The sequence below is a fragment of the Frieseomelitta varia genome, unplaced genomic scaffold, assembly GCF_011392965.1.
Source record: "Frieseomelitta varia isolate USP_RPSP 00005682 unplaced genomic scaffold, Fvar_1.2 scaffold_1019, whole genome shotgun sequence".
Taxonomy (NCBI): Eukaryota; Metazoa; Arthropoda; class Insecta; order Hymenoptera; family Apidae; genus Frieseomelitta; species Frieseomelitta varia.
Window position 1 is genome coordinate 109205 of NW_025108661.1, and position 16206 is coordinate 125410.

The 16206-nt window shown below is 40.4% G+C and overlaps 1 protein-coding gene across 3 annotated transcripts; it reads left to right on the forward strand.

Annotated features, from left to right (window-relative positions):
* The first annotated feature begins 7334 nt into the window (after positions 1 to 7334).
* Positions 7335 to 16104, forward strand: LOC122538668. Of its 3 annotated transcripts, none has more exons than XM_043672927.1 (6): positions 7335 to 9968; positions 10251 to 10277; positions 13466 to 13587; positions 13894 to 14133; positions 14223 to 14459; positions 14893 to 16104. In XM_043672927.1, exons 1-6 carry the CDS (start codon positions 8482 to 8484, stop codon positions 14985 to 14987), a joined length of 2208 nt encoding a protein of 735 aa, XP_043528862.1. In that variant the 5' UTR covers positions 7335 to 8481; the 3' UTR covers positions 14988 to 16104. The 3 variants fall into 3 exon arrangements, with proteins under 3 accessions (XP_043528862.1, XP_043528883.1, XP_043528873.1); XM_043672948.1 differs by having other exon boundaries at positions 7336 to 9968; positions 14223 to 14455; XM_043672938.1 differs by lacking the exon at positions 10251 to 10277 and having other exon boundaries at positions 7336 to 9968.
* The last annotated feature ends 102 nt before the right edge of the window (positions 16105 to 16206 follow it).

Sequence of the window (16206 nt, forward strand, 5' to 3'; positions counted from 1 at the left end):
AAAGAAGAAGCTAGTTTTCCAATTTTTAAATCACACGATATCACTCCGGTGATCAATTTAAAATTACAAAATTACACAATTTTGGTGATTGTTGAAAATTGTTTCGCAGGCTAAAAATTAACTTTTAATTGATCGTAGAAAGCGATCAACAAGTTAATTCGATGGCGCGTAAAATTAAAACGAGACGGAGATGAGGCGGTTCTTATCTATCTGAGACGCGACGGGCGTAATTCCAGCACGAGGGAGAGTCACGTACAAATTTCTGTAGGAAACCAGGCCCGCGTGTTTTTCATGTGCTATCTGACGCTCTAACTGCGGGGAATTTGATTTCCTAGACAGTGCTTATACAGCGACTGCTACTATGGATGGTAAGAAGCGGAACTTATCGCAAACAAAGAGAGATAAACTAACCTTGATTAATATCTACAGAAAGAATTTTCTTATTTGTCGATCAGTTCATAGATCAGATATCAAACTTCAATTTTTATCAAGCTACTCTGATATTTTCTGCAGTTTTTTTTCAACTACAGTTTCAAATTTAAACTACTTAAATTTTAAAAAAATGTCGAAAATGGAATGAAATTGTAGAAAAATCTTCTGTTTCCTAAATTATTTTGTGAAAATTTTGAGATCAAAATAAAAGAAACATTAATTGGTGCAATTTTCACAAGATTTCCAGCTCTTTAGAATTTTAATTGATTAGAACTCCTCCTGAATTGAAATGAACCATAATAATGTATATTGTGTCAAAACTGAAGAAGTTATTTTAAAAATTATTTCTTTTCTGTTTAATTCAAAATATTTATAACCTATGTAATATACTATAAAACATTAGTTAATTCTACTCAAAGATGATAAAAATTATTTAATTACACTGAATGGTGCAGAAAACATAGGAAACTTCACCTTGAAAAATGAAAAATTATTGAATATTATCTAATCAAATTATTGAATATTATCTAAGAAGAATATTTTATCACTTATATATTAGTCGGTAGATATTTTAAAAATAAGAAACACTACAGACACGATTCAATTATCGCGTTGAACAAAACTGAATTCGAACTTGTTTCGATTGTCAGTTTTTCCTCAATTGCGTTCGATAAATCCCGAATAATGTTGTTTCCACGAATAGAGGAAACGAATAAATGGAAATTGTATCTCAAGGCACAGATGACTGCGTCAAACGAACGATTGACGTACGGATTCCGGCCATTCAGACGCAATTTGCATTTTTCGGAACGACCCACCCCGCCGAACTGTCTACGGCCTTGATAATTCTGCACACCTCCTCTATTTTCCTGCTCTACGTAGTAGAATTTAAGCAAGCCAGTTTTAGGTCTCTGGCGCTCGGCCAAATCCGTTGAGAATAGCGAAATCCGAAGAGCATAACTTATGGATAAACATCGGCGTTACATATGCTTCTGAACACGCGGCGTTACGTTGCCTCTTTACTCGAAAAATCTTCGATAAAGGAACTTTTGACAAGATTCAAGAATTCATCGTAACCTAACCCTTTAAATATGCCATCGGCAGAAGAAAAACAGAAATATTGTTAATGAATGAACCATGTTAAAATTTGGAATATTAAAGATAATACAGCATACCAGAATATTCGAACATTTAGCATTTCTCGTGAATTTTTATGAATTTTTATGAATACGGAGACTTGTTGAAGTTTTTAATTTATTAACATTTGAAACCACCAATTGATAAATATTGTTAGACATTAATGTTTACGCATTTTTGCATTTTTATGAACTTAACTAGAAAAATGATGCTGTTCAAATACTTTGGTGATTTTTGCAAAATAAGCGCAATAAATTATCTTGCGGCTTCTTTGTATATTTTCGAGTCAACTTGTCCCAACCTAAGCACGATAGTCGATATCACATCGTAAAGTGTTAATGAAATTTCAAAATGTTAGCACACCTCGTCAGTAGTCGTTTAAGTTCAGTTAATAAATCATTGTGTATGACAATCATAATTTGTGTAATATAATTATATGTTATTTCTCCGCCGTAAAATAAATATTTGCATTAATTCGCGAGAGCGTGCGTTTACGCGTGGAGGTTCGTTGAAAGTTCATTCGATTAGGCTCACTTGCTGACACGTACATGACAGCATGCTTTGCCGTTTATTCCACGTTTGACGGAATTTATGAAAATGTGGCATTACTTAAAGGGTTAAGCTATCTACGCCATCTCGAAAATCGCTGAACACAACAGAACCGAGAAAGATGCAGAGAGAGGCTGGGAATATGATCGTGCCGGAAGATGAGGGAAGATAAAAAACAACGTGGATTGCACTACGATCGGAGACTCGCCGGATTCTGGTATATGGATCTGGTTCAGCCGAACGTATCGTATCTGATCCAAGCGAATAGCGTGATTCCCACAGAGGAATTCAACGAGCGGAAATGCTGGGCACCGTGGAAACAGTAAACCAGATGGCCTAGCCATCCTAGAAGACGAGAAGCCGAAGAAAATTGAAGATTCTTCTATGCTCTTCCTGTTCCTCCTGTTTCGCGCGATTCTGCGACATGCAATGGTACGTCTAGATCAAACAAAGTAATCAAGCTTCTCGCTACAACAAAATCCAAGTCTAAACGAGTTCGGTAAATTATTTGTTGAATGTTGAACGCTCGAAAAATTGTTTGATTAGAGATAAATATCCAAAGTAATAATAACGCGAATATTTATGTAAATTCATATTTTTATAGATAGTCTGGTCTATCTGGATAATTAATATACCAAGCGCATTCTGCGAATTTTTGCACCTTCAAATTTCCCATAAAAGGCGCATAAAAATTCGCGGTCTAAACAAACTCGAATTTCGAAACTACGAGTGTTCGTTCGTTCGTTTGAAACGCGCCACGAAAAGAAGAATATCCAAAACAACGAAGCCGGGAACAAGTTTCGTTGCAACGATTTATTATCGATGGCTTCGACTTAAATCACGTCGTGCGGCGATTTTAATGCATTCCTAATTGGGACATACGCATCTTCTGGTTTTGAATTAATCGCGAGTAATTGGACTCATTGGTATTCGTCGATACTCCTCGTGAGCTGTATCAATTCTTCTCCTTGCCATAACTGGCAATACATTTTCAATTCGATATTCTTGAATTATTAACTCTGTCACAACGTCACGTAACGTGCCCAAAATTTTATTTTTATACGGTTTTAATTATCTCTGCTTCGTCCACGCGATGTTACAATAATAATTTACTTATAACAAGTATTGTTATAAATTAACTGTGAAGCAAATAATAAGATAATTAAGTAATCATTTCTCCACCCAAAAAAATTCTGGTTATAGAGGGTTAAGGACTGCCGATAACATTTGATGGAGAACGAGAGAAGAAAAACGCAAGTAAACGCATTAAAATTGGAACGTGCATGTTTCTTTGTCCGCGCTTCCTTTTCCCTCCCCGATGTTTCGTCGGAATGCGACGAATACGATGCGTCGTCTTTCGTCGCAGCACGCGACTCATCTCCCCAGACGGGAAGAATCGGATTCCATCCTTTATCATCCTCTGCGTCAGTTCCGATGTTCTGTTATCTGGACTGACGATCATCTTCCGAAAGCTCGGTAGCCGCTGGAAGATAATCTTCGCGCTGGACACGCGTTGAATCGACAGGGAGGGACAATTTGTGCCCTGACAGCGAATTTATTTTATCTCTGATCTCCGACTGACCAGCCTGCGTCCCTATAAATTACAACCTAACGCGCAATGCTGCTTTTCGTACGAAATTGATCAATGGGGACGAGAAAGTCGGTAATAATTATAGACAACAAGGTGACACGTCTGAAAAATACATTCTTCGAGTTGAAAAGATTAATATATTATACGTGTTGCAGGAAATATTATAATCTGCAATAAAACGCGAGGGATCAATGAAATTTTAAAATATTTCCACAGCAAGTGTTTAAATATTTTTGTCAGTCACTGTAATTATTAGACTGTGGATTTTTATTCACTTACGATATAATATGCTGCTAAAATGTACGTTCGATACCGTTCTAATTACATGAAAAATGTATTTTGTGTCATCAGAATTGAAAAAGATGTTTAAAATATAAAGATTATCATGTGTAAACTGTGTAAACTGTGTAGAAAATAATCCCGTGTGAAATATAAAAATAATAATATATATAAAATATCTAAGGTACAGCAAATATAATGTATAATAAAACAAATTTTCCTTTAGGGAAATTGTCTATTCCTCCAGTTATGTTTCTCAAAATTAAAAAACGTACATAAATCCACAGTCCAATAATTATGCACAGTCTAGACATAACGACGCCTGTCAAATGCGGTGATCGCAAATCGATTACGAACCTGATTCTAGTTGAAATACATACATGTGTGTTTTATCTTCGAGCAGTAAAAAATGCTGGAATATTACCAAAGAGGACACGCTGGTGTTTTCGATTTCATATGATCGCACGTGCGATGTTGAAACGAGTGCACCTATGCGTGGGTGCGATACGATTGCGCAATACGATTCGAAATTCAAATTTTCGCTTCCACGAAGAGCGGAGGACCGAGCAGGCGGTATCGAATCTCTTTCTCTCTCTTTCTCTCTCTCCTACCGGATTCCAAGTACTCCTTATCTCGATAGTCGTCTGCCTTCCACGAAGATGGGGGAGGAAAAAAGAGAGATATGTCCGAGCCATGCAAATTGCACCATTTCCATTTTTGTTTTCTCTTTTTCCTCTCTACGTTTTCTCATGCTGTCTTCTCACCCTTGACCGAGCTTGTTTCGCTCTTCGCCCATTCTCTCTCTCTCTCTCCCTCTCTATTCTTGCTCGTTTCGATTCCAATCGAAATAATTCACCAAACGTGGGCGAGGCTAACACGTCCATAGTTTTTACCTGAATTGTAAACGTCGTTTGATGTCAGAATATCAAGAGAATCTGAGAACTCGTTGAAATCCGAACGAAGTTTGGGACCGCCGAAAGTCATCGAACCTGCTCCGCCGTCTGCCGGAGTACTATGACGCGATCCCAACGACCATCGTCTGCGTCTCCTGCGTCAATCGGGCAATCAATGATTTTGGAGGAACTGACGCAAGAACGCGAGTTGCAAGAATCATGCGAGTCATACGAGTACGTGGAAACGCCGAAATTTCTAGACTTCCTTGAAAAAAGAGCAGTAATGATGAATCACAAATTTCGCGGTCCTCGAATTGTACAAATAACTCTTAATATACACACACTTTCCTGAAACTCAATTAATTAGTTTAGATGGTCGAGCTGTTTTATAATAATAATGAAAAATAAATAAATAAATAAATTGGTTGTTAGATTTTCATTTGGAGTAAACAGTTACAATTAACCCTCTATAACCAGAATTTCGTTTATCTTACGTATGAGAAGGTTATCAATTAATTCTAGCAATTTATTCATACAATGTAGAAGTCAGCAAATAAAAAATCGTCTTTGTAAATTGTAACATTTGGAGATACCACAAATTAAAGAACAAAAATATATTGAAAATGATGCTTACGTTAAAACACCTGTAGATGCTCAATTCCCTAAGTTGAAGGCCGCGACCTCTATTCAAAAGGGCATAATATCGACAGTCTCAAGTAAATGTCTCCTATGTGCATTAATCGGATAACCCAGATTAATTTGAAACGGTGCGTCCACGAGCCAGTTCCGAAACGGTTCCGCTCTATTCCTCATCCCTGTCCACGGCACGAGAAGGCCCGACAAGGCCGACGGATGAATGTTACGATTGCAAACAACAGTTTGATGACGAGGCAAGGCCCCGCGTTATTTATTTTGGTACGTCTAGACGCCAGATTGTCTGTCCGTACGTCCGAATCGCGACAGAGGATTCGGAGATGACGTCAGACCGTTGACTGTATTGCATCGTCGGAAAGATTCGACGATTCGACTTGCCTCTCTTCGCCGGATCAAATTGCATTCTCTCTCTTTCGCCCGGCGTCTGTCGTCTATTCCTTTCTCCGTTCACCTCGCAGCATCGCTGGCCTCCTTCTTTTTGTACATTTAAATGCGTGCACGTGTCTGCGTGCGAGCGGCGAATGATATGCACGCGTGATCCAAACGCATCGGTCAACGCGACGGTGATCGTCGCTCTCGGCTGCAACCAAGGGGTTGAATAAAGTGTCCCTCGTTTTTTTCTCTCTCTTTTTTCGTGACACCGTCCATTTGCGACACCATCCAGGTGCGATCCTGTCGCTCCTGTACGTCGATTTCTTCACTTTAGAAATTTCTTCACTTTTGCGTACGGCTAAATTTACCCATTTTGCAGACAGTTCGACGAAAATTTGATTCAAAGTTTTCCAGGCAACTGACGCGTGGGAAGAGGAGCTGATGAAGTTGGCCGAAGTTTATCCTTGGATATCTGCCAACAAAAATCAATCATTAACAGTGAACCTTTCTTACTGCAATCGTCCCCTTTCCAATTTGTTTTAGAGAAACAGAGCGATAGACGAAGATGATCAGAGATAAAGAATAGAATCTGTGTCGAATATCGTCTTAATTCTAGGAAAGATTTAACGTGAAACTTATTTGCGTCTATCTACGCACTTCTTTTCATCCGTTCTTTCGACTCTCTCATATTTCGTCATTTTTACTAAAAAAACAAAAAAAAAACAAAAACAAATATGTACATTGTTCATCAACCTTACCTAGTTTGAAAATATCATTTTTTATAAATTATATCGTTTATAAATCTCACCTAGTCCAAGAATAGGTAACTGTTTCCGATAAATTTCGTCTCGGCGCATTATTATTTATACCGTATATCACGAATGATTTATTTCAAAAGCCAGACGACCGCTTAACCGATGTGTGCCTATCGCGAGAGACGGGTCATACTAGACAGGTTCAAAGAACATTTAACCTAATTTTCAAATTCGACCGCGTCGCCGCAATTTACGACAAGCTCGACCCCGAAAGAAAGAAAGAAAGAAAGAAAAAAAAAAAGACCAACGCGATATACGGATCTTTCTAATTTCTCTTCGACGGCGAAATTTATGGATTTTCACACGGATCCTGGGCGACCGATTCGATCACGATCACGATCACGGGTTTATCTTTCGTCCCGCTCTGTCTCACCCGGTCTCTCTCGGTCTCCGCTTGTTTTTTCCCCCCTTTCCTCGTTCCAGTCCTTCTTTTTGGGCCCCGTCGTCGACGTGCTTTGCCACGCATCGTATTTTCACTCACGCACGCGGAGGCTGCATTTATTAAAAGCGATACATTATGATTCAAAGATCATATCTTTCGATTCGTCTAGACGGCGGAGAGGGAGACACCCTATAAAGTCGCTGCCCCTGAAACAAGCAGCCGAATACAAGGTGCTCCTCCTCGCTCATTTCTTCTCGCCACTGAGCGCCTCCGTTTCTCGTTTCCTTCTTCTCTCCCTTCGACTCTTCCGCCCTTCGTTTCACCAGTTCACGTTTCTCTCGAACGCGCGAAAATCACTCTCTCTCTCTCTCGTTCTCTCTTCTTGCCAGATTACGAATCGGCCATTTCACAGGACGAAAGTTCATTTGAATGTCGCGTGGGGCGGTTTCGCCTTGCTGAATCCTCGTCGCACCTGTCGAAAAAGAAAGAGTTACTCCAATCAGCATCGATATATATCAGTCGTTGCCACGAATTGGGTCCATCTACTATTTCGGCACGTAAAATAGAGCAAGAAGATTCGTTAGGAAGAGGGAAAAATTGAGTGGACGAAGGAGAAGAAAAGGAGAAAGAAACGGTGAGCGCGATAAGCGTCACGCGGAGATCGGAGAAAAGGCAGTCGTCCGCGGGATTTCGGCGAGCGAGGGAAAGGGATTACCACACGCGCGCGGCGGGTGGAGCGAGAGGAACAGACGCACCGAGAGAAAGAGAAAGGAGACGAAGAAGAAGAAGAAGAAGAAGAAGAAAAAAAAAACGAGTGATCGTAGTAACACCGGCGCGTCTCCTCTCGCGGCTTCGTGCTTGTCTCGGAATTAGTGAGTAGACAGAATTATGTCCGTGAGCAGACCAGCTCGGCTCAGTTGAGACTTACTGCTCAGCCCGTGCACACGCATGCCACGAATCTTTCCTACTTACATATATACCGGCGGCTTCCTGATGCGATTAGACTAGTCCGCGATCACCCGCCACTCCGTATCACGGACCAGTTTGTTTAACACTTCATCGTAACGCGGACACACGCCCGCCCAGCGTCTTCCGTCAATCGTTCGCGCGATCCGTTTCTCTGGGTCACTCGCTTCAACGTGAACAGCCACGCGGTTTTTAGCTACGGCAATAGCTAACCAAGAGGGTTGTGATATTCCCTCGGGCGACGAAAATGAGGAATTCCGTCGAGCGATAACAGTGACTGCACGAGCAGTTTGCATGTCTCTGACGAGGTAGTAGTTTTTTTTTTTTTTGTTATCTTCGAGCGATTCTGACGGAGACAAGGGACAGAACAAGTGAGAATTTCCCCGTCTGAAAAAAGAAGTTTTCTGAGTCATGGAGTTCTTCGGATTCTTCGTACTGCTGTTGGTTGTTTTGACTGCGAACAGTGTCTCGGCCCACCATCATCATCGCGATGTCCACGCGGATGACAAGAAAAAGGGAGATCCGGTGGACCAAATAAAAAGATACGCGCCGAGTGAGAACGAGAACGTGGTGCTCGCCGTAGGTGAGAAGAACAGGAGAAGCCCGAAGGGCGAGGAAACGAAGAGCGGCGTACCTTTCAGCGAGAGGAGGTTGGAGAAGATGCTGGAGAAGGCGATTCTAAAAATAATCACCGGCGATTTGAGCACCGGTGACATGTTGCTGTTGAAAAGTTTGAATTACAGTCTGGAGGAGGTTCTGGCGATTCGCGAGAGGGAGCTGAGTAAAAGGAAGGACGAGGAATTGAGGAAAAAGGAGACTGTCAAGCCCTGGGCGAAAGTGTTGTACGAAGATGGAGAGAAGAAGAGTAGAAATTGGAGTAAAAAGTCCGTGGATCGTCCCGCGTCGAAGAATCCCGATTTCGAGAACGTCAAACGGGAAGGTAAAAAGAATCGTCACGTGGACAAATCGCCGTCTTACAAGGACTTCGACTTCGAAGCGTATAATAAACAAGCGATCCTCGATTACGAGAACTTGCCCTCCAATATGGAGTTTCAACAGCCCTGGTCGGAACCAACGGCTGTTGACTACGAAGAGGCTACCGAGACATCCGAGGAACAGGATGCCGCGAATAATCTCCATCGTGACTTTGACAAAGCTATGGAGCCTCACGTGGTCTTCAAGATCCGATACGACGACTCTGAGTTTGACTCTAGCTCAGGTTCCGACGAAAGCAACAAAAATCGCCTTAGAACGTTCAAGCATCACGCATCTTCGACGATACGGCACACGACTTCGAAGAATGCTGGCAATTCCTTTCATGCGTCGACACCGTTACCGATGTCTTCAACTACTGCTGCTACTGTTCCTGTGGTTTACCAATTGAGCAACACCAATGCAAGGGGTAACTATCTAAACAATGATTATTCTACAGCAACGTATTCAACAACATCGACTGGTACCACCGCTGTTACGGAGAGTACCGTTGTTGTATCAGACGAAATGTCGGAAGATAAAAATGACACAGATATCGCTGGCGTTACGAATACTAAAATGGAGGTTTCAAAAAGTGGAGAGAAACTCAGTGAGAATAAGAGAATCAGTGAATACGAGGGACTCGAATGGGTCGAAGACGACGTTTACAGGGTAATCCCTGAATTTGTGGATTCCCTTGGCTTCGAGAACACCGAGGAGAACGAGACGTCGGACTATGAAGACTCCAGTCACGATTCCCGACTAAATTGGAACATTGAAGAAAACGAGAATGACACGTCGGGCTACCTAAATGACACTCCCGATTCTGTCAAGCTTTTCGTGGCGAACAATAACGTGTCCTCTGGTAGCCTTCCATTGGCCAATTTGTCGTCCTACCTGCAACTAGCCATTGCTCATAGACGAGGGTAAGTAAGCTAACCGACGTGTTTTATGATCCTACGTTTGCTCAAGCTTCTATTCACTGCGCTCTTGGCAATTCAAATAAATATTTCTTTAATTAGAATCTTTAGTACAGATTCGATTCACGGAGAAAAATCGTACATTTTCAAACAATTGTAGATTGCACGATTTTCTCTCCCTCTGTTCTCGTCATATTCTTTCTCGTTCACTGTTTAAATGTCGTGTGTCGTCTTGCTTTGCGAAAAATGAAATTAGTATCTATACAATCTGCTTTTTGTGTCTTTTAGAGGAAACCTAACCTCAAACTTCGACAGGTAAGCTTCACCTCGATGGCTATGATCTTTTTTTGGGTAAGGGATTCGGTGTGCCAAACAAAATGGACAGATGAATTCTGTCGAATTCTTTTTTTGTTTTATTCCCCCGGGCCGATCGGCTGCTTTCCTTTTGGCTTGGCTTGCATAATCTAAAAATACATTCTCTCATCACGATTATCTCATTGCTCGTATTGCACGGAATACGATTTATTACGATAACAACGGGAGATCTATTCTCCACGGAGATATGTTGTGTCTGCATGAAAAGGTAACGCACCCGTTCTTCTCCTCTTTTTTCTCTCTTCCTCTTTCAAGACTAAACAGGCCGATATTCGTCTTTTTAATTATCATCAACGAAGAAACGAAGCGAACGATTTTCCAACGACGTAACCCAGGCCTGTGCTCACAAATGCTTGACGACAAAAACGTTCTCGACGAATCATTGCCCCCGCCACGTAAAAATATCTCGATGGCCCGTAAAAATATCGTGATGAAACGAAGAACCACGAAACGCCACTGAATTTCTACGCCTCGAGCTGACCAGCGTCCGCTTTCTTCGTTCACGTTTTTCTAAACAAAAAATTCAAAGAATTAATCAAAACTAGTTCCACGTTTTGAGAACAATATCAACAGAAATCTGGTTATAAGAAATGATCTGAAATTTATTAAAAAACGATTGTGTCAAGAACTCGTGGTAAGATCAGTGAAAAAACGTAGAAAAAAAGAAAAACTGCTTTATGTCAAAGAAAAATGATTTATCTATTAGCAGAGAGACAGGTGCTCGTAATCTTTTCGAGAGACAAACTTCGAGTACGAAGAACAGAGCCAGGAAGGACGTGCTGTGGAAATTCCGCTGTGGTCCCTATGCTATGTTTTTAAATCGCTCTCCTCCTCCACCACCTTGGCCTCTGGTGCGAAGACGTTTCTTTTATTTTATTAAGTCTAGACGCGTAAATGCATTCGTGTCGGCACTGGCGTAGCCTGCTGAGAGTCCTCCGGTGTGCCGGTCGTTCCGCTTCTTCCTCGAGTCTTCTACAGGATGATCTGAACGACCCGAGTCGATACTCGACTACGAAAAAAAAAAAAAAAAAAAAAAAAAGAAATGCTCTTGTTCGATTTCAAAGAATTGAAGAAGAAGAAGAAGAAGAAGAAAAGAAACAGAGTAACAGAGTTATTTCATTTGAACAGTCACACGTGTTACTCAATGATAAAGTGGTTGCGGATGAAGGGGTGAGAATACGTATAATACGTCGCGTGCAGACGGATTAATTGACTTTTTACGATGTGTACAACGAAGCAGACGCGGTTAGATCGTGGCGAAAACGGCGGCTTTAAGTTGAGCACCCTCGTAATCACCGGGTGTCTAGTCAGACTGCAGTCAGGACTGCTCTCTTACGAGGTTATGTAACACATTTTAATTTAATGCGCTGACCTTGTCTATGTGTCTCTCTTCCTATGCCGATAAAGATGATGCGAGACGGGCAACGAAGAACGAGAAGGAAGTTTTTGTCAGAGTCTGGCTCTCCACCTCCCCGCCAGACGATGCAACTTGCATTTTTTGATATCGTTAATCAGGTCGACGTTCACCGTTTTGTATAATACACCATTTCTCTCATACACCGATATTTCACGCCGATTTTTTTTTTTTAGCCCTATAAATCGAGGATGAGATCTTATCATTGAAATATTTTGCAATATTATAAAAATTATTCTATAATATAGTCTTCTTTCCTTTCACCTTTCAACTGGCGATAAGTTCTTCGTAATAATAAGAACGAAAGATCCTTGAAGAAATTGAAAGAAATCTTCTCGTTTAGATTTCCATGTGTTGGCGATGCAGTATGTTGCTTCATGCTCGTCCGAAGGCTGTTACAAAACCGGCGTAACGTAGCCAATTTTCTTAATACGGTACTCGGGAAGGATCACTGGATTCATTCTCATGATGCAACGGCCTCCAGACACCCGAGTCCTTCCCTTTCCCAGACAGCAGACAGACGTGACACGTACGCAACGAGACGCTGTAGAATGCGTGACTTGGACGTGGCTAGATTAAGGAGCATGTCTAGAATGGAATACAATCCATAAAGATTTCGTGGCGAGATTTCGTCCGAGTGCTTTTCTCCTTCTAGTTCTTCCGCTTTCTCGAAGGGATTCCTGAATGGGAAAAAAAAAAAAGAAGAAGAAGAAAAAGGAAAAGTGGGGCAAATTGAATCGGTATTGATAAAGAGAGAAATTTCGTTTTTTTTCTTTTTTTTCACGTTTTCTGTTGAACGTCCAACCGCACGTGGAAATCATTTTTGTAGCCTGACCGATCGATTGTTTAGGGAAAATTCACTTCTAGTTGAATGTCGAGCAACAACGAGGTCGTTGACGCGCGATTGGCTGCGCTCAAAGGTCCAAGTGGGCGTCCAACGAAGCAATCCTTGCTAGTGACGTAGAGAAAAGACGTTCCTCCCCCCCCCCTCCCCCCGTCCGGTTAATGACTTAGAGCTCGATTATGCAATCCCTATAATTTCACCTGATCGTCGGCACGAGTTCTACATACATATATAGACTTGATTTCCTTGACTTCTTCTGCGAGATTAATTATCTTCTGTAAGATGGACGATTATTAATTAGCAGAACGTATCATTATCACGCGTCGCTTGTGATAAAACGTTCGAAAGTAAAAATTAGTTTACTAGAAGGAATCGAGATTCAAGATACAGCATGAATACATTAACACGAATACATTACATTGCTAGACAAGACGAATGAGGTATATAGCAATGCTCGCGTCGGCTGTCTAGTCAATGTCTAGAACGTATAATAAATATCTCTGATCTACACTATGGGCCCTGTGGGTCACTGACCACCGTCCATTAGCCTGTCTTCCTGTCCGGAAAGCTTGCACGTATCTCCAAGTGAAAATTTTTACGTCGTTATCCAGGCACGGAATTCTCCGATTACTTCTGATTCCTTTATTTCGCTTTGCTACTCTTTAACTCTCAATTCCCATCCTCGATGTCTAATCTAAATCCCAAATATTTATTTTACTAATGGATGAAAATTACAAATTCCCCTTTATGACTGTTTTACTCGAGTATTTGTATCTAGGGTTTGTCGGCTGCCGTGATTTTTCATTTATCATTTTAAGTTTTAAAGCTACCCAACGTGTAAATATAGGATAACTTCGTTTCTGTGTGCAGTCAGGGTGAAAAAGCCATCGAGGATATCAAGACGCGGGTTCTGGCCCTCACCGGAAGATTTAACCTCAGCACCGACGCCAATCAGGTTCAACGCGAGCGGCTCACTATGTTTTCACCAACTTGTAAGTCTACTCTTTAACTAAAGGCACGCAATATAACTTAATACAAACGAAACAGTGTCAATAAAAGTTTTTAACCTTTAGAAACATAGGTACCTAAATGTGAAAATAAAATAACGTAAATTGAAGAGTAGCGGATTTATGAATAAATTAAATGACGCATTAAAATATATAAAATCCATAAATAAATGGAACAATACATTAAAGAACGGAAGATCCACAAATAAAACAACGTATTCATAAGTTATAGTTAACAGGTTAACGTTTCGTTAATACCCTGAAATATGCAAGTCTGATCTTTTCCATCAGGTCAAATTCCACGAAATACGGATCAGGACGCCTGGACGGACGCGTTCTCCATGAATATGCATTTTCAATTGAACCTGACTTCTAGCGATCACGTGGTCGCTGCTAAATTACGAATATTCAAATTACCGCAGGAAAATGTGACGTCCACTTCGGAAAGCACGTTCGACGAGGAAGAGGAAGACGAGAAAAAGATTAGGATATCAGTCTACTATTACACGAAAACCTTGAAGAGGCACCGAGGTAAACTCTACAAATTGATCAACAACAAATCAATCAGAAATCAATTGTTAATCGAATAAAAGTTTATCGTTAAAAATCTGTATTATCAGCGAAGAAACGTTTAATGGACTCGGTGGTGACACCTCTTACATCCAGAGGTACCCATTTGGCGTTGGATGTGAGACAGGGTCTTCGATTCTGGAGACTGAATCCGCGGAACCCTCATGGAAACGGAAGTAACCACGGTCTGGTGATACAGGTTGAAGATCAGGACGGCAGGCCGCTGAAACCGGCTCTATATATTCAGCAACCGTCTTGCGTGGATCAGGACTCAGAACAGAAGGCATGTGAGTGTGTGCTCTAACAATACTAACTCTGATGTGAAAATTTCGATTGCCTGCTTGCATACCTACGTGACATTTAACACCGTGTGTGCCATAACAGTCCTGAATGCCTTAAATATCATTTGAATAAATTATACATATTAGGCGCCTCAAATCATAAATTAAATGATCGCGATTGTTCACTGTCCCGATTATTAGTTTGCGAGATTGTGTTGTGATTTTTCTGTTGTCATCTCGCGCACATTTCGCGTCATATTGAGACTAAATTTTCATCTAGTGGATGACTTTTTGTAAAACATGAAGATAAAAATTTTCTGAAATATCTCTTCGAAGATTTGGTCTTAAAATGACTACGAAAAAAAAAATGGTTGCAAGCTTTGTCAATAACGTTACCAGTTATAAAGCGTAACAGTGGTTTTTTTCTTTCTTTCTACAGACCAGCGAGTACCTGCACTCTTCGTACGAGCCTGTACTCGTTACGTTCGCATCGTAAATGGAAAAATGGAGACGTACGTCAATTGCAGGCATTAGAGTAAAAGAAAAGAATAGTTATATACCGTGAGAAAGTAGACAATCATTCATATCGCACTTTACTCTTCGAGGCGAGCATTTTTGCGAAGACTACTGAACAACACTGACCCTTTAAACGCGCACAAGTGTGAAATATATTTTTATAGAAAGAATATATTGTCACCGAGACGCGACTATGCCTAGGTCAATCATAGCTATTTTGTAAATTCGTTAAGGAAAATGGAAAAATCGATGTATAATCGAGTGCGTTGAATTCACTAACGTGTTGAGCAAAAATTTCAATATTTTTTATACAAAAATCATATTGACGATGTTCTAGAAATCTCGATTTTAAGTGCGTGTATTTAAAGTGCGTTACATGAAAATGATAGACACGCCCTCGCCAGTCTTAATTAATTTTGTGAAAGTGACAGAGCGAAAAAAAGGCGCAAAAGTTACTATCAGTAAGCGTGTATGAACAGTAAAAGTTCTTTCATAGACTGTTTTTTAATTTAACTTAAAGACGGGGTGCCGTGTTATTTAAGTGCAGTAGCGGTAAGTTGTATTTTATTGTTTTTCTTTTTTTATTGTTTCTGGTAGTAATGCGTTCAGGCCGTGGCTTCTATGCGAAAATACAGCGAAACACGTGCCATTTTCCGGATAACGTTAGTTAAATTTTAGCACGATTTAATAGATGTACATATCGAATCAGTAGATTGATTAATATTAATTAGATTATCGACTAGATTTCTTGACCTGCATGCGTACGTGTGTACAAAGTAGTACATATGTATACACGTCATGCCCACGACTGATGCAACCAAATGTAAGAGCTTAGAGATAGATATTTATGTTTTAAGTTAATGAAGCAGCACAAAACCGCGATGAATTTCTATTACCCTACAGTTCTATGGTAGGTAGGACCATAAATAGAACACATTACATATTGGTACGAGCATTAAGTACTTCACTATGTTTCTCTCAGATTCTAATGGTCCTCCGAAAAGATTATGTTACTTATTATCGTATTCTGTTGCTGTTTAGCAAAGAAGGCAATATGTTCTCACGAATCTTACACAATTCCTGTATATAATGTATATTTAATTGCCTGGTTGTGCAAAAATAAATGGTTTGACATCGAAATGCCTTTATATTGAATGCATTCTAAGTTTGATCCCTATTTTTCATACAATTAAATGTATTCTTTATCTGTTTCGTATCCTCTTTAAAAGGAAAGAAA

What these genes read in the sequence shown, in the direction of transcription:
- LOC122538668 (XM_043672927.1), top strand. Translation starts at nt 8,482, where the DNA reads ATGGAGTTCTTCGGATTCTTCGTACTGCTGTTGGTTGTTTTGACTGCG. An exon ending in GCCATTGCTCATAGACGAGG is followed by an intron (nt 9,969 to 10,250) that starts GTAAGTAAGCTA and finishes TGTGTCTTTTAG; the next exon opens with AGGAAACCTAACCTCAAACT. An exon ending in AACCTTGAAGAGGCACCGAG is followed by an intron (nt 14,134 to 14,222) that starts GTAAACTCTACA and finishes CTGTATTATCAG; the next exon opens with CGAAGAAACGTTTAATGGAC.